Genomic DNA, 21,795 nt, shown 5'->3' with positions numbered 1-21,795 from the left:
AAGCCGTGTGACTTGGGAGATAAGTTTCAACTTTTCTGGGCCTCTGTTACCTCCTTTAGAGGAACGTGGTGAAGGTGAAAGAGAGTGACATATGAAAACTCTTGCATTAGCAGATGCCCTGATTCATTGTTAAATTATTGATTTCTGTTATTATTTATTGAAAGTTCATCTGTACCATCCTATGAAGGTGGGCTAGACAGTCCTAGCATGTGCAAGGCCTTGGGAAAATGTTTTTTCCCATGGACCCTGTCTATATAAACAATTTGCTTAAAGGTGTATTACAAAATGCATGAGCCCATGTGGAGTATAGTGATTTATCAATGGAGATTTAGAATGATGAGTAGAGAAGAGGTACTAGGACTTCATTTATTGTCCTGGCATTGTACATGAAGATTCTTGATAGTATCCAGGCACTATCTCTTCCTGTTCAAGTCTAGAAACAACCTCTTCTTTTTGTAAAATATATTTTTATTGATTTCAGAGAGGAAGTGAGAGGGAGAGCCAGAAATATCAATAATGAGAGAGAATCATGGATCCGCTGCCTCCTGCACACCCCCTGCTGGGGATTGAGCCTGAGCCTGCAACCTGGACATGTGCCCTGACCAGGAATCAAACGGTGACCTTCTAGTTCATAGGTTGACACCCAACCACTGAGGCACACCATCTGGGCTCTTCTTTCTTTATTTTTTTAAATTGTAAAATGTGTCCTTTTTGCTTAATTTCATATTTCCTACTGCAAAAAAAAGTATGCTGCCGAAACCGGTTTGGCTCAGTGGATAGAGCGTCGGCCTGCAGACTGAAAGGTCCCAGGTTCGATTCCCGTCAAGGGCATGTACCTTGGTTGCGGGCACATCCCCAGTAGGGGTGTGCAAGAGGCAGCTGGTCGATGTTTCTAACTCTCTATCCCTCTCTCTTCCTCACTGTGGTAAATCAATAAAATATATTTAAAAAATAAAATAAAAGCTGAGGGCTTCAGGTAAAAAAAAAAAAAAAGTATGCTGTTTGGAACCTGTTAGTATTGAATCAATATTGATCTTCTTTATTTTGTAGTTCTCTAATCTATATATATAAAAGCCTAAGCTACTGGTCAACCAGGCAACTGGTCGCTATGTCAGTCAACTGGACAGACGAAAAGAGAAACAGGGGGCAGTCAACTTGGAAAGATGAAAAGAGAAACAGGCGCTTGAGTCTATGAAAGATTTCAAGCAGGTGGGGCTGACTGCAGTTCACATTGGGAGGCTAAGCCATCAGCCCAAATTCCGCAGCTCACCAGGCACCGCTCCGGAGGCGGGGCATCCCCGACCCATCAACCCCTCTGTCAGTGTCCTTCCTGGGCAGATGGGACAAGGGATGGAGGGAGGAGAAAAAGAGAACAGGAACACTGTCCCTAGAACCCGCCTCCTCCTATCAGGCCCGAGCCACCCCAGGACTTGCAGGATGGCGCGCACGAAGTGAGCAGACTCGCTGCGCAGCTACCGCAACTCCCCCATCTGCCCTAGGCGCTCCTTGGGCACTCACCCCAATTCTCTGAGCCTCAGTCTGCACCCTTAGCGAGGCTGCGGAGCTCCGCCCTAGGGACCCACTTCTCTGTAGCTGGGTGCAGCAGACCAGGAGATGCAAGGGGCAGCTGTGGAAGACGCTCAGCTGACCGGGATGAGAGGGGTGGGATGAGTGGGAGCAGTTCCTCCCCAGCTGCCTGCTGCTTCGTGCACTACTATATCGCTCTGGGGATGTTGGATGTCGGTTTCAGCCCAATCCCCACAGGCCACGCAGAGGGACCCCACCGGTGCACGAATCCGTGCACTGTGCCTCTAGTACATTTATATAATGCTGGGTGTATTATTACTTATGATGCTTCATCATCCATTGGTGGTAGTCCCTTTATACTGGCTTCAAATGACACAGATTTTTACTGTGCCTCATTGATGAGAACTACATTATAAATCTTACCTAGAGTATGCAGGAAAATGTGAATGATAATTTATTTTCTGGTGATGTTAAATTTACCATTTCAAATATTGTTTCATAAACATATACCAATATAGCTTCCAATCATATCTTGAACTCTCTAGGTCATAATCACTGCATTTCTAAAATAGGGTTGCTTTGCCCAGAGTGGCTCAGTGGATTGAGTGTTATCCCATGGACCAAGAGGTCCCGGATTCGATTCCTGGTCAGGGCACTTGCCTACATTGCAAGCTCGATCCCCAGTAGGGGGCATGCAGGAGGCAGCCGATCGATGTTTCTATCTCTCCTTCTCTCTTCCTTTCTGAAATCAATAAAAATATATTTCAAAAAATAAAAATAAAATAGGATTGCTTTCAATGTTGAACACACTCCTGCCTTCCACACAGCACCAGCAGTGGGGAGCACAGGAAAGGGGTGCATGAGCAGAGTGAGAGTGATAAGAACAGGCCTATTCATACACGATACACCCATCCCTTGTTCTCTGTGGCTTAAGATGGATGAGAACACCATGTTTTCACATTGATTGGAGATAAGGAAGTACATTAGTAGGGAGAGGACATTGGCATTTCTGAGCAATGTCTTAAAAGTCCTTGGAGAAGATTGGCAAGGCCATTCCTGCCAGAGGAGGTGAAGTGACCGCCCTGGGAGCTAGCTGGGGAAGGAATGCAGAGTACGTGGAGTAAAGGATGTCTGCTGCCCTCTCCCGCATCATCCTGGACAGAGTGGCACGGTGCAGCTTAAGTCCAAGTGTCTGCAGTAGAACTGTTGGTAGCTCAGAGTCTTAAACTCACCCTGGTTTCAATGTGCATGAGAGTCACCAAAATCAGGATGCCAACACCATTTTGGCAGTCCAATTTCACACAAGCTGGTGAAAGAAATTCTGCACTGGCTGGCTAGAGTGAGTTCCGTGCCAGGCTGTCCTCCTAGAACCAGAGCTGGCCTCAAGACTCTAGGATTATTCCATAGACATGAGTCCTGGAGCTTCTTAGGGCATCTGGTCTACCCCACATAAGCGAGAGAAGGCTGGAGGTAACACAGAGAGTTGAAGAACTCGCCAAAGAAAAGAAATGGAGAATGAGGCTCACCGGGAATGGACTTGGTCTGGGACTGGTTCATCCTGTCTAGATGGCACTTCTAGCTCTGGCCAGTACCACCCACTGGAGTAAGACTTATAAAATTTCAAGGTAGAAATTTCTGGCTAACAGGACCCACATGGGGCTTGGTCTGGACTTGGAGCTCCCTACCAAGATGGCATTGTTGGCTTTGGAGGGCACTTAGAACATTTTGAGATATACCAATCCAAAGTGCAATACTCTTTAAGGCACAGGGTTTGGGCAGGGGACCGCTTACCTAGTTCTAATGACAGTTCTAACACTAGCCACTGGATATTATTCACTAAGATTTAACAGTAGCAGCAATGAAGTGGGTTCAATGCTGAGCCAATGAATGTTCCATCTATCCATTCATCCATTTATCCACCCAACCATCAAATGTTCATTGAGCACCTACACTGTGCCAGTATTGTGTTAAGTTCAGGAGAAATAGAAGTGGATCTTCCCAATCATTATCTACCCCATGTTAGTTCTGCATGATAAAAAAAAAATGGGGGGGGGGGGGGTAAAAGAGGAAAGAAACTAGATACAGATGACATACCTCTCACACCGCTGTTCGGTTAACAACTGTTCTTAATTATGGCTGTTGAAAGTTCAATTACTATGATTATAAACAATTTACCCCAAAACTTAGTGGCTTAAAACAATGACAATATTTATTTTGCTCATGAGTCTGCTGTTAGGGCTGGGCTCAACAGGTTTAGCTTGTCTCTGTTCTGCTCAGTGACAGGGGGGTTGGCTTGAAGATTGGGGACTGGAATCATCTGAAGCCTTCCTCATTCACATGTCTGGCCATTGATATTATCAGCTGAGACCTTAATCAGGCTGTCAGCTGGCACACCTCCACATGGTCTCTTCATGTGTCCTGGGCTTCCTCCCAACTTGGTGGCTGGGTTCCCAGGATGAGCATTGCAAAAGGGGGTAAGCCAGGTGAAAGCCATATCCTCTTTATGACCTACCCCTGGAAGTCAAATAGCATTACTTCTTTCCTATTGGCCAGAAGAGTCATAGTCCCCAACCAGACTCTAGGGGAGGGAGCAAGGGCCCCAACTCTCAGTGGGAAAAGTGTTGGTTACATTGCTTTATTTATTTTTTAAAAATTGATTTTTTAGAGAGAGGAAGAGGGAAAGAGAAACATTGATGTGAGAGAGAAACGTTGATCGGTTGCCTCCTGTACACACCCTGACCCCCAACCTGGGATGGAACCCGAGGCCCTTGAGTGCACAGGAGGATACTGCAACCAACCGAGCCACAGGAGCCACACCAGCCAGGGTGAATATTGGTTACATTGTAAAAAGAACTGTGGGATGGGTTATATAGATTGGTGTGACCTACTCTGGGGGGTGGGGGTGGGGAAATATGCCTCAAAGGATTAATACAACTGCTCCATTTTTTCTTTGAGTGTAATGCCTTTTAATACATAGTAAAAGTACACAATATAAAGTGATATTTTGATATTACAGTTTCAAACGAAGACACTCCCCCAATATGTCCCATGTTTCTAGTTATAAATTATGATGTGGAACAAATTAGAATTGTGTACTGTGTTTGGAGAATCCTAATATTTTACTCTGTATAACATTTCCCGTCTCTTCAGTCTATTGTGTATGCACTCTTTACCTACATTTCAAAGTATTCTGATATTTAGTCTTTAATTTACCCTAAGGGGTGTGTGTGTGTAACTTTATTTTTATGTTGATTTAAGTGAAGCTATACATTTTTTAATTGGTAAAGAAAAAAGGTGCAGAAATATAAATATCACCTTTAAAGCATGACTAGCTTGCACCTTTCCTCTACCAACCCCCACCTAATATTAAATCTTATCTTCCTGGACAGTACAAGTCCTTATACCTTACATTTTATGTAAGAGCCATATTCTTAACTTAAAATTATTTATTGCTTATGTAATTTTTTGTTTGCTTTGTTCCATTGATATAGTTTTCTGTTAAAAATATTTAGGTGTCTTGGGTTAGAACTGAACAAATTTTTCCCCATTAACATGAATGGAAATATATATATATATATATATATATATATATATATATATATATATATATGTACTTTTTCATTTAACAGCTTTTCACTTAGAGGCAGAATTTTCAGGAATGAATTAAAGTAACCAGGTGTGAGATAGATGTATTTTCATCATCTCCCCAAGAGCTTTTAAATAACTTCCCAGTCCTCTGTGTCTGTCACGTTTTCAATTTCCAATGCCCACTGCTCTTCCAATTTGTCAACCCATCACCAGCCCCTTACCTATCTGCTATATTATAGGTGTATTAGTATGGGAAGACTAAGGGAAAAGCCTTGAGGATAAAAATCTACCTCTGTAAACAGAGGGCAGGAAAAGACTGCAGAAAGAAGCTGGCCACTTCAGTATGATAACTAATAGAGTTTATTAAGGGAAACTTACATATGAGGCACATCTTGGGTGTCTGCAGACAAAATGGATCCCTGAGCTGCTTGGCAGGCGCAAAGAATTATATAGGACAAGGTGGGATAGTCACTGGGTACTAATACGTGAGTGCTATCAAGTGTGGGAAATTACATGCTTGATCAGGTCAGGACAGCAGCCTGTTCCAGGAACCAGCAAATAAGGAGGCAGGGGAGGGGTTCATTCTTGGTTTATGTAAGAATGGACATCCATTATAATCAGTCTCCAAGGAGGCGGGGTTTGAGGGACACAATCTCCCCCTTTTGGCTCCTGGGTCAGGTAGCAGTCATGCCTTGGAATAGTCTCTTCTTCACGAGTGTTCAACATTTATATTAGGAATGCATTGGGTTGAAAGTAACAGAAGACTCAACAAAATATGGTCTAAAGATTTCCCCCACTTTCCCCCCTCAAAAAACAGGAAGGCAATCCAGGGATTGTACAGCCACTTGAATATATCTTAAAGAACCGGCTTCTTTTGTCTTTCTGTTCCACCTCTTAGCATGGTCCTCCACATTGTCTCAAGAGGGCTGCTACACCTCCAGGTGTTGTGTCTTAGTACCAAGCATGAAGCAGGAGAAAGGTGAACGTCACAAACGTCTGTAAAACTTCCTTTTCATTCTGGAAGGGAAATTCTCCCTTGGGACTTCTGCCTACATCTTATTAGCCAGATTGTGTCTCATTGCCACCCTTAGCTGCAAGGGAGTTTCGGAATTGTGTGTTTGCTTTTCAGCCTCTATAGTTTAGAAAGGCCAGAGATAGTGGTTGGAATTGATACTGAATGAGCTTCTTAAGATATTTGTGACATGGTGTTTAATTGAAATGCATTGCTTTGATCCACAAAATGTTCTGGATATAGCCCTGCTCCTGTCCTGGAACATTTTTACTCCTTGTTCTTCTTCCCACTTTCCTGTTGGTGGTGGTGGGTGATGCAAAGTCTTGAAAAAAACACACTTCTATCCTTTTTAGGAGTATACCAGTTCCCTTGTCACTCCTTCCTCCTTGTCTCTTCTAAATGAAGGTAAGGAGGAAGAGTCAATATCCTCTTTGCTTCCCTCTGCTCTTTTGAGACAACTGTGCCTTGAGCACTACTCAGCACCCTGGTCTCTTCTTCCCCGGATAGCAAGGACAGTCTCAAGGCCAGGTCCTCCCTCTTCTCTCTTAGCCCATTTCCTCCTTTACACTTCCAAGCACTTCAGCTGTACTTCTCTAAAGGTATTTATTATTTTCTTCGTTGAAGCTCAACCCACATTATTGAAAGTGGTATTGCTTACAAAATGTGTGGTGCATTGTTAGGTGCTCAAACTGGTATCTCCTGCTATTATTATTAATAATGTCTTATCGCCTATATCAGACTCTGCTACTTAATGAGAGGCTCTGATCCAGGTCTCTGATTCATCTTTGTAACCCACATTTGGCCTGGAATTGAGCATTGCAAATAATTAATGCTATACCGGCAGGTAAAGGACAACATTTCAAAGGAAGGGTGCTGCAATGGGATGTGAGAAATTTCAGAACCTGGGTGGGAGTCAGAATCTTGCAGAGAAGAGCCTAATTCCGTCCGCACCTAAAACCGGCAAAGTCCGGATAGATTCACAGGGACGCAGGTGGAGCACCAGCCCGCCAGTATACCGATGAGGTATGCGCATTCGTCAGCTCACTCCTCCCCCTCCACTTGTTCCGGAAAGGGAGGAGGGACTGTACCCCGCGCGGCGATCTGGGATAGCTGCGCACGCGCAGCTTCCGGCTCCATGTCTCGGGAATTATTTGACGCCGCCGTTTAGGACTCGCAGAAGTCTCTCACCAGGCGCGCAGCGCATGCGCAGTGGCCCACTCAGCTGGAGGAGTTATTTGACGCTGTCGCCTCTGGCAGTCGGAAGTTGCCTGAGCAGAGCCCAGCCGGCCGGCCCGACCGGCCTTCGTCGTCCCTAGGCGCCCTCAGAGAGTCGCTGACCGGTGGACGGACCCACCGCCTGAGGACAGTCGGCCGGGGCCGCGAAAACGCCGACCCTATGGCGCCCGTGGCGTGAGGCGGAAGGCCGAGTGCGGCTGGCCGTGGTGGCGCCCGCCCCAGCAATGCGGGCCCCGCCCGTCGCCTCAGGTAATCGGGCGGTCCTCCCCGTCGCTGCCGGACCTCCCCTTTCCTCCCCTCCTGGCGGTCCCGGGACGGCCCAGTCTGTTTCTCGGCCCGGGGTGTTTCAAGTGCCCGGCCTTCGGAAGCACATCTTTTTTTTCTGGGGACCCACAGGGTCCGGGGGAACTTGGCCCTGGAGTCGGTGGCGTCGGACGGGTCTGTTCAAACCCGGTCTAGTCCTTGGGAGCTGACCCAGCCGGGGGAAGCTCTCCCCTGGCAGCCGGGGGTAGGGGGCGGGTCTGGAGCCGAGCTGGACAACTCCAGCGAAGAATTTGGTCCAGCAGAAAGGTTGGTCGAGTTAATTCCTCCCCTTGGGGACGATGCTGCCTCTTGCACAGTGACACTCGGATGAGGAAGAGTTAATACTGAGAATAAACAACTAAACCTTGTTAAGCGCTTACTGTATGCCAGGCATTATGCCAGGCCATTACGTTCACTACATCTAACTTCACAACAACTCTTTTAGGATAGAATTATGATCCCCATTTTACTGAGGAGGCAACTGAGGCCCTGAATGGTTAGGTGGCTTACTTGCCCAAGGTCACTTAGCTGGTAATTTGAACCCAAGCAGTCTGAATCCAGATTCACGTTCTTGAAATGAGGTCAGTCTCTCTCCAACTTTGCTGCACGTTAAAATCGTCTGGGGGAGCTTTTCAAAAGTCCTGATGCCTAGGTAGCACACCCAGAGCAATTAAATCAGAATTTGGGGGGAGGGGTGGGTGAAGCCAGACGTCAGTGTTTTTTTTTCTTCTAAAGATTCCCATATGATTTCAGTGTGCAGCAAAGTTTGGGAACTGGGAAGGTAATTCTGCATCTCGAAAGATGTTTCAGTGTCTCTCTGTTTAGGTGTCTAGGAGAATTACCTGGGAATTTGTTAAAAATGCAGTCCCACCTGCAAAAGTCTTTTCACTGGGCCCACTGACTACTACTCCTTGTTTAAAGTCTGTTGGGGATGGGAAGTAAATTTCTCTGCAGGATTTCTGAGTTAGCTGGTTTTTTTAAAGTATATACATGTCATGCAAAACTGATTGCAATTTTCCAGAATATACAGTACACATAGATCTAGTGTCTCTAACATCTGGGTCCTCTCCTAATATGCTATTCCTCTACCTAGACTGTCCTCCAGGCTTTCTCCCACTCCACCCAAATGCACACACTTATGCTCTCTCTCATACACATGCATATATCCTTTTCTTGCCAGCTGCATAACTCCCAACATTCCAGATGCTCTGTCCATGACAACCTATCACCTTGGGACTTTACTATCTGCTCCTTGCATCATCATACTGAAATTTACCAGTTATTTTTCTGTGTTGTGTGTTTCTCTCTCTTCTAGATTATGAGCAACTTGAACCATGTGTTCTCCGTCTTTGTATTCTTCCCAGTGCTTTGACATACAGTCTCACAAAGATTTTACTCAATGGAATGTTTGAGTCCTTTTTATGTTATAGACTTCATGCCACAAATAGTTTCTTCTCTGTTTCTATTTTTGCAAAAGGTATTTGGTAGTTCCTAACGTATATTGTTTTGTTCTTTTTGCTTGGAAATACTGTAGTTAGGTTCATTAAGTTATCCATCTAGCAGTTGAACAAACTACTAGTTCTTACACGGGCAATGCACTATGTAGGACTAACTCTGTGCAATTAATGTTGGTTGAATTTGTTTTTAATTGATTTTTTTAGAGAGAAAAATGGGTGGAGGGGAGAAACATTGATCCACTCTTCCACCCATTTATGCATTTATTGGTTGACTCTTGTATGTGCCTGGGGATTAAACCTGCAACCTTGGCCTATTGGGATGATGCTCCAAACAACTGAGCTACTTGGCCAGGGCAACATTGGTTGATTTTGTTTAAAAAAATATGTTTTTATTGATTTTAGAGAGAAGGGAAGGGAGAAAGAAATATTGGTGAGGGAGAAACATCGATTGGCTGCCTCCTACATGCCCCCTACTAAGGATTGAGCCTGCAACCCAAGCATATGCCCTGATGGGAATTGAACCAGTGACCTCTTGATTCATGGGTCAATGTTCAGCCATTGAGCCACCCCAGCAGGGCAGTTGATTTTTAATATTTGACTTTATTGCAGTCAGTTACAACCAGTTCTTTAGTGGAAACCTTTTTATTGCCCTTAGGTCTTTGCATATGTTCCCCACCTCATTGTCCAAAATAGTCTTTAGTTGTCATCCATTAAATACTAGAGGCCTGGTGCACGAATTCGTGCACCAGTGGGGTCCCTCAGCCTGGCCTGCGGGATCAGGCCGAAACCAGCTTTCCAACATCCCCCGAGGAATCCTGGTTTGCAAGAGGGTGCAGGCCAGGCCGAGGGACCCCACAGGTGCATGATCTGGGCTGAGGAGGGACGCGGGAGGTTGACCAGCTGGGGAGGGACTGTGGGAGGCTCCAGGGCGTGTCCAGCTCATCTCGTTCAGTCCCCATCGGCCAGACCCCAGCAGCAAGCTAACCTACCAGTTGGAGCGTCTGCCTTGTGGTGGTCAGTGCACATCATAGTGACTGGTTGACCGATCGAATGTCTGCCCCTGGTGGTCAGTGCACATCATAGCAAGTGGTTGAGCGGCCTTAGCATATCATTAGCATATTATGCTTTGATTGGTTGAATGGCCGACCTGCTGACTGGACACTTAGCCTATTAGGCTTTTATTATATAGGATTATTGCCTTGTTGGTACTTGGTAAATCCTACTAGATGGAATTGCTATTGGGAATAGTTGATCCTATTGACCAGAAGAGATGATAGCAGAAGTCCTTGATGAAGACTAAAACCTTGATGTCAGAGTTGACAGACTTAGTATATATTTAGTGCATAATGCCTTAATACTATTGCCCAATGTATTTATAAGTTTTAAAGGAAGGCAGAGCAATAATTCAGATTGTATTCGTTCTTGACAGGTCTTAAAAGCATGTAAAGTTTATAGAAGTGAGGGAGTACGTGTGTGAAGGTCATGAAGAGGTTTTTAGACAATAAAGATTTTTTTATAGCAGTTAATATGGCAAAGTATGTGACAATAAAAAATACGCATTTCATATAATGACATTCTTTGCAGCATAAGAGTTATAAAAAGATTGTTTTGGTTCAGATTTTTACTGTTTCTCCATTTTTAGGCTGAGGTTAATATAGAAACTAATGGGACAATTCATGTTAAATTCAAACCTGCCCTTGTTTCTTTGATCAGATATGGACAGAGTATCCAGTTCTGGCCTCAGCGCATGGAAGAAACTTAATCTTTAAGCCTGGGTTTAAGTCTCTATTTGATCTCCTAAGTAATAAAGGTGAAAATTTCACTTGCTCAGTTAAAGACCAAAAGTGACTCTAATCATGATAGCCTGAAACCTAAAAATGGAATCTATTTAATTTGAGATTCCTGTCAGTGTTAGCAGGTGTGTTCCCTGTCATGTGTAAAGACCTTTTAGATAGATTACATGATTTCCTTTAGTATAAGGTGATTAAAGTTATAGAATTAAGATACTTGGAGTTTAATTACAAGTTTTTATAGGTGAAGAAAGTAGGTAACTTGCCCAAGATTTAAATGGTTGGCTTCTAGCACATCTAGAACTAGAAAGCAGGCCACTTTTCTCTGGGTGCAGTGTCTCCTTCCACACCCATTCCTCCCATGTGAGAGGATATCTTCGTGTGTTGGTTTTTTTGTATGTGTGCGGTGTGTTTGTGTGTGTGTGTGTGTGTGTGTGTGTGTGTGTGTGTGTGTATGTGTGTGTTGGGGATGGGGGAAGTGTACAGAGTAGTCTGCTGTGTTTGAGATATTCAGTTAGATGTAAAGTGAGTACTTGGTGTGTACCACGTGTGCTTTGCTGTATAAATTGGGATACCAAGGTAAATATGACACAGCTTCTGTCCTTAAGGAGTCTGTAGTCAAGGTTGTAATGAAAGTACCTGTCAGCTCTGTCAAATAGAACTTTCCACAGTGATGGAACTGTTCTATATTTGCACTGTCTAATATGGTAGCCACTAGCCACATGTGACTAGTGAGCACTTGAAATGTGACTAAGGAACTGAATTTCTAATTTAATTTAAATTTAAGTAATTATATGTGGATTGGCTATTGTATTGGACAGAGCAGATCTGAGGAATAAAAGATGAGAACTGTGATAGTGCTGTTGAGGGGAAGGTAATGGGTATTCATTTATTTTTTTATTTTAGATAGACTAGTAAAAACTGCCTGTTTCCACAATAAAGAGGAATGTAGGCAGAACCTGTCTGTCTTTCTTGTAATTCAGGTGTTTGATAGGATCCCTAATAGTTAGAATCTGGTATATAGGTGAATACATTCCTTTTTAGCTAAACTTGATTATTTGTCTTGTAGGGTCAATAGGACTACAACAGAAATATGAACTGTGGTCCTTTTGCCTTTATTAGTCATAAAGTTATATGGATGACCTTGAGTGTATGTATTTTCCTTAAAATCCAGCAAGGTTTGTTTATTTACTCAGTGTTTTGGCATTCTGTAAGAGAAAGGAGGCATGCCTAAGAATATGTACATTGTATTTGTACATCTCAAAGTTTGTTGACTTATTTTAAAACAATTTAAAAAATTGATTTTAGAGAGGGAGGGAGAAGAGGGGAGAGAGAGAAACATTGCTGTGAGAGAGAAACATCCATTGGCAGCCTCCCACACGTGCCCCAACCGGGAATTGAACTGGTGACATTTTGGTGCATGGGATGATGCTCAACCAACTGAAGTATACTGGCCAGGGTGACTCATGTTGTTTTATTTGATCCTTCTCCCAAGTAACTTTAGCTAGTACTGCAGGTATTCTCCCTGTTTTACAAATGAGAGAACTATGACAAAGAAATACCAAGTGTCTTGTCCAGGGTGATATGGTGAGGAATGGAGTCAGAAAAAAGAAAAGAACATTGGACTTTGAGGCTTTCTTGTCCCAGCTCTACTGTTACTTGATGTGACCTGAGCAAGTTATAACCTTACTTTATTTCCTCACTGAGTGGCTAGTGACATCTGTCTAATTTTCTTGGCTTGTTATTGGAATAAAATGAAATTACATGTGAAAATTCCTTGAAGTATACAAAACTACATTGTTATTAAATAAGATCTTTCATTTTTCTGTTGCATGTTGCTGCCTTCATACCTCATCACATCAGTTATCAAGTTGAATGCTATTGTATTATGTTGTTGTAATGGATTTTGCTTGTCTTCCTCACTACGAAACCTTTTGGGCAGCCATTGTGTCCCGTTTATATCTGCAGGACACAATGGTACCTACATTCTTTAAAAACAATACCTGACATATAGCAGGTGTTTAAAAAATGTTTGTTTAATGAGATAATTGATGTCTAGATTTACTTTACAAAGTTTTCAAAAATTGTTCTCTGTAATTAGACTTGAAGCTCCTTGGGAACAGGGATGATATTTCTTCATTGTTACATTCCCTGTGCCTGGTGTATAGAAGGCATGCAATAAATATTGGTTGAGTCAATTGATGTAATTAATGTCAGCCTGCGGTCTTAGTATGCCTACCACTGTATTGATCATTTTGGTAGTTTGTCAGTTAGGTCAAACATTCATGTTATTCTGCGGTAATACCTATAAGCCATAAGCTGTTACCCAGCACACAGTCACCTGGTAATAGAAACCTCCAGAGAGATTACCAAGAAAATGGGTGCATGTAGAGTTGGGAAGAAAATTAAATGATCTGCAAGGAACATCTTCCTCTTCCTCCTATCATATTTACTTCTGGAGCATTGAAGGTAGAGACTTCTCTGCTAGCAGCTCAGGTTGTTAGCTGACTGCCTTATCTGGGGAGGAGACTCATAGGATCCTTAACATAACTGTAAAAGTCCTTAATCATCTGACTTCAGTTATGTTTTCATATCTCACTGCAGTGTCTAACCCTCCCCATCCTTTCCCTCATCTTTCATGCTAAGGAGTTTGATCTTCATTCTGTAGGCTCATGATTCTCTAATTCCATATCCTCTTGGAAAACACTGATATTACTTGAGCTGGAATGAGGTTTTCTAAGGTAAAATTAAACAATGCTAGTCCTTCCAGTTTGAAGAAAAATTAGGTTAAGGTCTAGAACTTTTTAAAGATTACGTGTACCCATGCATTTTGTTTAAACAGTGCTGGCTGGATAAACATTTCAGAGCAAGTAGAACGTGGAAGTTAACAGAAATGAATTGGAAAGGGCTAACCATCCTTGATTCTCTTCATAAATATATGGCATTTATGATTGTAATATTTATATTGGATTCTTATAGATGTGTTTTCTGTGACTAAAATTTCTCATTTGTATGATAGACTTAGACATCATTTCATGGAGAATATATAGCTTGGGAGAAGGGAGAAGCAGTACCTGCCATGGGGGATGTACTAGTATAGGAAAGGGAGAGACAGAGAACATGCCATGGTTACGAGCATGGTCTCTGGAACCCAGCAGATGTGGTTCAAAACCCAGTTCTATCACATTATAGCTCTGAAGCCTTAGGTAAGAAGCAAATCTTTCCATGTCTCAGTTTTTTCATCTGTGAAGTAGAGATAATACTACTTAATATTCATAGAGTTGTTTTGATGATTACATGAGTAGTACGTAATAAATGCTCGATAAGTGGGAGCTCTTAATATGTTTTTTGAAGGACACTGTGACTTCTAGGTGTTCCAGTACCGGAAGTTTCTGTGCCTCTACTGCAGGGAATAAAATATTCTCAAAGAATATTGTGTCTGATTTGAGGACATTGACGGGAAATTACAGGGGTGTGTTTCCAGCATGTACTAGGTACCTGGAAACCATTAACTGAAAAATCTGGGTCTTCGAGTAAACTCTTTCCTTTGTCTTCCTTTCCTGCTTAAGGTACTCCATTCTTTCATCTTTTTCTATCCTGAACATAGTATGAGGATTCCCTCATGCTGTAAGTGTACCAAATCTGATCATTTATCACCTTGCACAATGACTGTCTGTCTGCTAGGAGGGCTCTTTTGGGGAGGTGTTTGGACAGCTAGCTGCTTCTCAGGGATTGCCTTCCTATGTGATCTCACCATGAGGCTATTTTTAGAATATTTCTCAAAACATTTAGATGTGTTTTATTCTCAGTTGTCTTCAGGCAATATTTGCAGCTTCTTTATCTTGCCTTGAAGGGTAAATATGTATTTTACTTTCTTTTATTAATTTGCAACAGTATAATTTGACATGTAATTCTATTTTGTCTTTTCAGGTGCCATTTGGATAGTACTTTAGCGGCACGATGTACTCTGAGTGGAGGTCCCTGCATTTGGTGATTCAGAATGATCAGGGTCACACCAGTGTTCTCCACAGCTATCCAGAGAGCGTTGGGCGAGAGGTGGCAAATGCAGTTGTCCATCCTCTCGGGCAGGCCTTAGTAACTTCTTCAGTGGCTAGTAGTGAGAGTTTGTTAAAAACTGACAAAGAAGTAAGTTTCTTCATTTCATTCTACTATGTGAAAATATAACTTTATAAATGAATTTGACATCTTTTTAATGGATTTCTGCCCAATGCAATGTGACTTCTCTATGTTGACCTTATTTGGGTAGTGGGGCGGAGGCTCAGGGTTTGTGGCAGTTGCAAGGAATAGGTTGTATCATTGTGCTGCTGGGACTTCCTACTAGTCAGACTCAATTCTCCACTTGAGCTATATGCCCAAGACAGAGACTTGAGTGTCAGGCCCTTTCTCCTAAACTCAAGGCACAGTCCACAGATTTATATTCAGAGTGTGTTTGGAAAGTCTTCATTTCTTTCGGAGGAGCATTTTTCTCTCTTCAGAGTATCCTAGCAGAGATTTATCCTGAGGACCAGCACTTGTCATGGTGCACTCTCCTCTTGGTGTATTTATAATCCCTTGCTGTCTTGTCCTAGGAAGAGATGGCACATGAGTAGATAGGGGTGCTCTGGTGCAGCCCTTGTTTATTCTCTTTTCCCACCCTCAAAAGAATATGAGAGAGTAGCCCTTGAATCTAGTGTCCTCTAGAATTATACAGTTAATCTACCATGTGAAGATATCACCAATGATATCTCCTCCTTTGTCTTTGGTAAGAGGGACTTGCAACTCTTTTAAAATTCTTTCTTTTGTGTAGCTAAATTCTGCCCCCCACCCTGTTTGTCACACCTTCACTGTGCTGACTTCTTTAATACTTACTGTTTTTTTTCTTTGTATCCTCACCCGAGGATATGTTTATTGATTTTTAGAGAGAGAGAGAGAGAGAGAAAGAAATGTCGATACGAGAAAGGAACATCAATTGGTTGCTTCCCATATGTACCCCAACTGGGCATTGAACTCACAACCTGAGTATGCTCCCTGACTGGGAATTGAACCCACAACATTTGACGCTCCAACCAACTGAGCCACCTGGTCAGGGCTATTGCTATTTTATATATTACATTACATTATATTGTTACTAGAGGCCTGGTGCATGACATTCGTGCACTGGGGTGGGGAGGGGTCCCCTCAGCCTGGCCTGCGCCCTCTCGCAGTCCGGGACCCCTCAGGGGATGTCTGACTACTGGCTTAGGCCCGCTCCCTACAAATGGGCCTAAACCGACAGTCGGACATCCCCCGAGGGCTCCTTAGCGATGCTGCAGAGGCAGGAGAGGCTCCTGCCACCGCCGTTGCGCTCGCCAGCTGTGAGCCTGAGTGGCACTACCCCTGTGGGAGCGCACTGACCACCGTTGAGCGTCTGCCCCCTGGCCGTCAGTGCGCATCATAGTGACTGGTCATTCCACCATTCGGTCAGTTTGCATATTAGGGTTTTATTATAAAGGATATTGCTGTTAATAACATGGTGAGAATAACTTCAGATTTCTAGTTGGAAGACTGGGGTTCAAATTTTCAGTTCCAGCATTTCCAAACCAGTGACTTGGGCCAAATTGCTTATCAGTGTTCTTATCTATAAAGTCAGGATAGTTTACCCTCTCACACAGGGTTATTTTGATTATTAGATGATATTTATGAAAGGGCTTCATAAACTGCCAGGATTATACAATTGTCAACTGCCTTCATAGTAACCCTGTTTATAAAGGAATGAAGCTTATCTGGCATGACTTGTTCTTTTTGAGCAGGCTGGTTCCCAGTGATCGTGCTTCCCTTTTATAAGTGCTCACTGATCATCTGCTTAGTAATTTGTCCCAGTTTTGTCTGGAATTCACTTAAACTTTCCATTCTACAGTACCTGGAATGTAGTTTCATCCTCTTTTGCAAATTGGGCTGTTTTCTCTTTCTCATCATACCTTATTCATTCTTCATGACTGTAAGCAATGGTTCAGCAGTCTCTCTGGTAAATTCTTTCAACCTCTAGGATGTGATTCAGATGGGTCAGGAGGCTGTAACTCACTTAGTGCAGCTAAGTGCCTTGTTAATATCTTACCTTCTCACTTGTGTTTGTTCTTACCTTTCCATTTTAAATATTTTCTTTAGCAGAGAAAATAGTCATAAGATATGAGTTGAGCAGTTCATTTTCCTTCCTGTTGTTAATGTTTCATGATCTGGAAATGGAATGTGATTGAATTTGTGTACATTATTTCCTAAATGGTACATGTACTCTCATGTAATTAAGTGGAGAAAAGTATCAAAAGTTTTCTATTGCTTTGCCTCCTATTTCTGTGGAAAATCAATATGTCCTGTACTTAACTTTTAATTTTCAGAGCAAACAATAATAATGTCTAAAGGGTAAATGCCAATATAGGCTTAATATTTAGAAATAAGTAATTTATTTTCTTCTTAAATCTTTTGCTTGGGAAATGTCTAAGTATGCCTTATACATGAAAGATACATTCTTTCGAATAAATTTGACATATGTGTTGAGATGAATATATTGTCAATTGAAAGTTTTTTTGGCAATAAAAGAGGTTAGCATTTTAAATCAGTCTATTGAGATATAGATTGGGATGTGTGATAATTCTATATGTATATTTTCTTTTTTTTAGGTAAAATGGACCATGGAAGTAATTTGCTATGGACTGACCCTTCCATTGGATGGAGAAACTGTAAAATATTGTGTTGATGTATATACAGACTGGATTATGGCTTTAGTGTTGCCGAAAGATTCTATTCCGTTGCCAGTTATTAAAGAACCGAATCTATATGTTCAAAGTATACTAAAACACCTGCAAAATCTTTTTGTACCAAGGTAAGCTATAGCTGTCTGTCCGGCCTTTTATCAAGATTATAGTAAAATATTCATAAATGTTACTTTTTTTGTATTATAGGAACTGATTGCATTGTTAGTCCTTTGAACAGTTAACTTTCATTACTTGTTCAGTTAAAGAGTATATTAATATGAATGTTAGGAGAGATGGGCTTATATGTTTAAGTGTGTGCCCATTTTAAAGGCTTTTGGCTTTTCTTCTAAATCTGATAGCTATTAGATATTTAAAATACTGTGAACCTTTTCCCTTCCATTCAAAAAGACATACTTTTAGCCTATCATAATTTTTGTTTCCACTTAAACTAAAAGCAACTAAACCTTCTAGTCTACCTTAAAATGAATCTTTCTTAAGAGAGAATGAAAACATTGAAGTAAGCAGACTTGACATTATTATGGGCAAATTTATTGTAGGTAGTCCAAAAGAATATCTTGACAGTTTGTTACTGATTTCTCCCCATCTTTGAGGCAGAGTCCTTAATATTGTAATGCAGGATATGTGCCTTACTTGTTCTTAAATGTTTTATTCCAACTTAAAAAAAAATTATGTCATTGTAAAGAATTTGGAAAATATATAAATTAATGAAGAAGCATTAGTTCTCTACACATTTGTGGGGGTTTTCTGTAAGAAAAATTGATTTTTAGCTATTTTTTGTCTTGAAAAAGAGCGCTTTTGGTCTGTTAGATGGTGAGGGACTTTGAACCATCCAAAGCTCTATAAATTTTAATTTTTTTAATTTAGAAGGAAGGTTACTTTGGGGAATCTGAATTAAAAAGAAAAAATATCTATTAAGAACTCTGTTGTCTAGGATTAAGAGTAAACTCCTTACCTTGTGTGATATGTCTGTTGTAATCTGGCTTCTACCCAGATTAGCTGCTACTAAATATTCATGAGCTCTTTGGTCAGACTCATAAATTAAACATTCCTTAAAGATCTTCCCTATTATCACCTACTATTTCGTCTTCCTACTCCACCTTTCCCTCTCCTAGCTGTCCTCATTGCATTTTTGTTGGTTTATCTTAAATCCTGCCCTGTAAAGAGAAGCCTTACCTTACCATCGAGGCCCATAGTGACCAAACCTTCTGTGAACCTGTGTGGTACTTCCTGTGTTACTCTTATATCTTCCTCAGGTTTTAAAGTGTGTATGTCTCATTTCCCCATCTAATCAACTTGAGAGCAGCTACTGGGCTGTACATATTTTAGGCTTCTACAGTGTCTGGTGCAATACTGATATTACCTTTAGTGTGACTTAAATGCTGGTTGCTTGTGTTTATTGATTTCAAATGGAAATAATAACAGGAAATGGTTGGCAGTAATTTGCATATTTTTTGTGGCAAAACAGGTTCTCAAATAGTTTTAATGCTTTTTTGTCATCCCATTTAGGAGACCAATTTGCTGGCCTTTTTTATTTGCATGTGACAGTTTCATGAGTTATAAATCATTGTGTCTTTCTGTTTGTACCCTTACCACCTCTTAGTGTTCAATCTATTGATGAAAAAGTCAATGTCATTTGAGTTCATTAGGCTTTTGCTTTTCTCTTTTGAGAATCATGACACCTTACAAATGATTCATGCTACTATTTGTAATTAGCTTGTTTTCTCAAAAGTGTGTGTGCATACTTCTGAGAGGGTATTAAACTGAGTTTTAGAGTTCTCCTGGCCAAAAATATCTTAGAGAGCTGAATAATTCCAGTGCTAAATATTGTGAGTTATGATCTCATCTCCCATTATTGGAAATTAAAAAATTTTTTGATTCAGATAGTTCAGAAAATTGTTATCAAATTTACTTAATTAGTGGTTTTTATAAAAAGTGACACTAAAAAAAGGAAACTGCCTTTACTTCTTTGTAAGAGATTAAGTGAGAGTAGATGTAACCTTTCTCTTTTGCCTGAGTGTGATTTTTCTCTTCTTCCTTTTTTTGGCATAATTGAGAAAAAAGTGAACCATTTAAAAAAAATTATTAGGGTTTTGATCTATTGCTCAAATATACTGGACTTTAAAAAACATAATCCTCTCTAATAAAATGGTAATATGCAAATTAACCATCACTCCGCTACACAAGCCATGCCCACCAGCCAAGCCACGCCCACCAGCCAATCAGGGCGAGTATGCAAATTAACCCAAACCAAGATGGCTACAGCCACAGAGAGCAAGGTTTCCCAGGTAACAGAGCAAGCTAGGCTTTCCATAGCCGTTGCAGGCCTAAGCCTCCACTCAAGCTACAAAGTTTCAGTTATAGAAGGTAAACAAATTCAAACAAATGGCGGCAGAACGGAGCTTGAGAGAGCAGGCCAGGGTTGCCGCTGGCAACAGGGGAAGCAAAGCTTTCCACACACCCTGGCCGGGCTCACCCGCTTAAGGCTACAAAGTTTCAATTGTAGAAGGTGAATTAACTGCCACAGAAATGGCTGCCGCCCCACAGGGAGCAGCAGGCTTGGCTCCGCTCCAGGCTACAAAGTTTCAGTTGTAGAAGGAAAATAAATTCCAGATACCAAGGCCTCTGCTTGGGTCGCCAGGGGGCGTGGCCAGCCTGCAAACCACCACAGGCCCCTCGCTCAGGCCGCCCCATGCCCCAAGGGAACCCCACCCTGATCAGGGACACCCTTCAGGGCAAAACAGCTGGCCCCCACCCGTGCACCAGGCCTCTATCCTATCTAATAAAAGAGTAATATACAGATTGATCATCACTGCAACACACAATATAGCTTCCCCCATGTGGTCAAAGATCCTGCCCCCATGTGGACACAAGATGGCCACCACAAGATGGCCAGCAGGAGAGGGCAGTTGGGAGGCACCCGGCCTGCAAGGGAGGGCAGTTGTGAGGGACCAGGCCTGCAAGGGAGGGCAGTTGGAGGTGATCAACCCTGCAGGAGAGGGCAGTTAGGGGTGACCAGGCTGGCAGAGGAGAGAAGTTGGGGGCAAACAGGCTGGCAGGGGAGCAGTTAAGCATCAACCAGGCTGGCAGCGGAGTGGTTAGGGGGTGATCAGGCTGGCAGGCAGAAGCGGTTAGGGGCAATCAGGAAGGCAGGCAGGCAAGCAGTTGGGAGCCAGCAGTCCTGGATTGTGAGAGGGATGTCCGACTGCCCGTTTAGGCCCGATCCCACCAGGAGTCCCAGATTGGAGAGGGTACAGGCTGGGCTGAGGGACAACCCCCTGCCGTGCACGAATTTCGTGCACCGGGCTTCTAGTATTCTTATAAAGCAGTGTAGTTGGCAAAGTTTTCTGTAAAGCACCAGGTAGTAAATATTTTAGGCTTTGTGGGTCATATAGTATCTGTTGCAACTACTCAACTCTGCTTGTGTAGAAAAGGCAGCCACAGACAATATATAAATAAATGAGCTTGGCTGTGTTCTAATAAAACTTTATTTGCAAAAACTGTTGGCAGGGCTAGATTTGATTCATGGGCCACAGTTCACTAGCCCCTGTTCTAGAACAGTTTTTCTGAAGAGAACAAGTTACTTTTGAAAATATTGGGAAAAGTCTCTAGTGGTTAGACTTTTCTATTTATTTTTTAGTAAAGATTACCTCATTTCTCTAAGCTTTAGAAAATTGTACACTACTGAATTTACAACTTCTAGAGGGCTCTTGACTTTTCCTAGGCGAATGTCTCATCATTTTATTTTAGGTTTGACTTCTTTTGGGAAAACTTAGTGGTGTCATTTGTTTGCAACTTGAGGGTAAGTTTTTTCTGGGTCATGGCTTAGAATCTGAGAATGTCTGTTCTAAAGTTGGAGTAAGAGTTCTAGGGGTACTCGCTTGAGTTTCTGGATTTCTTGAGGGGGTCTGAGATTTCCTACTCTGATTCAGACATGTTTTATTCTTTATGACATGTCATAATATATAAAAATTTGGCTTTAAGATTTATTTCAGTAATATTAGTTACTTGTTTTGGGTTTCATATAGGAAGTCTGGAAGTCAACTCACCATTTGCTTATGCAAATGGTTTCCTACTATTCTCAAAATTCTTACATGGTCTACTTTGGAGAGTGGGGATAAGGGTTCGGACTTGGG

The 21,795-nt window shown here is 42.1% G+C and overlaps 1 protein-coding gene across 2 annotated transcripts in view; it reads left to right on the top strand.

Annotated features, from left to right (window-relative positions):
* The first annotated feature begins 7,346 nt into the window (after positions 1–7,346).
* RALGAPB (Ral GTPase activating protein non-catalytic subunit beta) overlaps positions 7,347–21,795 on the top strand; it is a 91,158-nt gene continuing 76,709 nt past the window's right edge. The window contains exons 1-3 of one of the 2 annotated variants that reach the window (XM_079783697.1): positions 7,347–7,612; positions 14,844–15,059; positions 17,567–17,769. In XM_079783697.1, coding sequence (XP_079639823.1) covers positions 14,874–15,059; positions 17,567–17,769 — 389 coding nt within the window. In that variant the 5' untranslated portion in view covers positions 7,347–7,612; positions 14,844–14,873. The remainder of the gene's footprint in view (positions 7,613–14,843; positions 15,060–17,566; positions 17,770–21,795) is intronic. The other variant, XM_079783696.1, reaches the window with a different exon arrangement.

The sequence above is a fragment of the Cnephaeus nilssonii genome, assembly GCF_951640355.1.
Source record: "Cnephaeus nilssonii genome assembly, chromosome: 11".
NCBI classification, from domain to species: Eukaryota; Metazoa; Chordata; class Mammalia; order Chiroptera; family Vespertilionidae; genus Cnephaeus; species Cnephaeus nilssonii.
The sequence above is the reverse complement of the archived record's forward strand: the minus strand, read 5'-3'. Positions and strand labels throughout refer to the sequence as shown.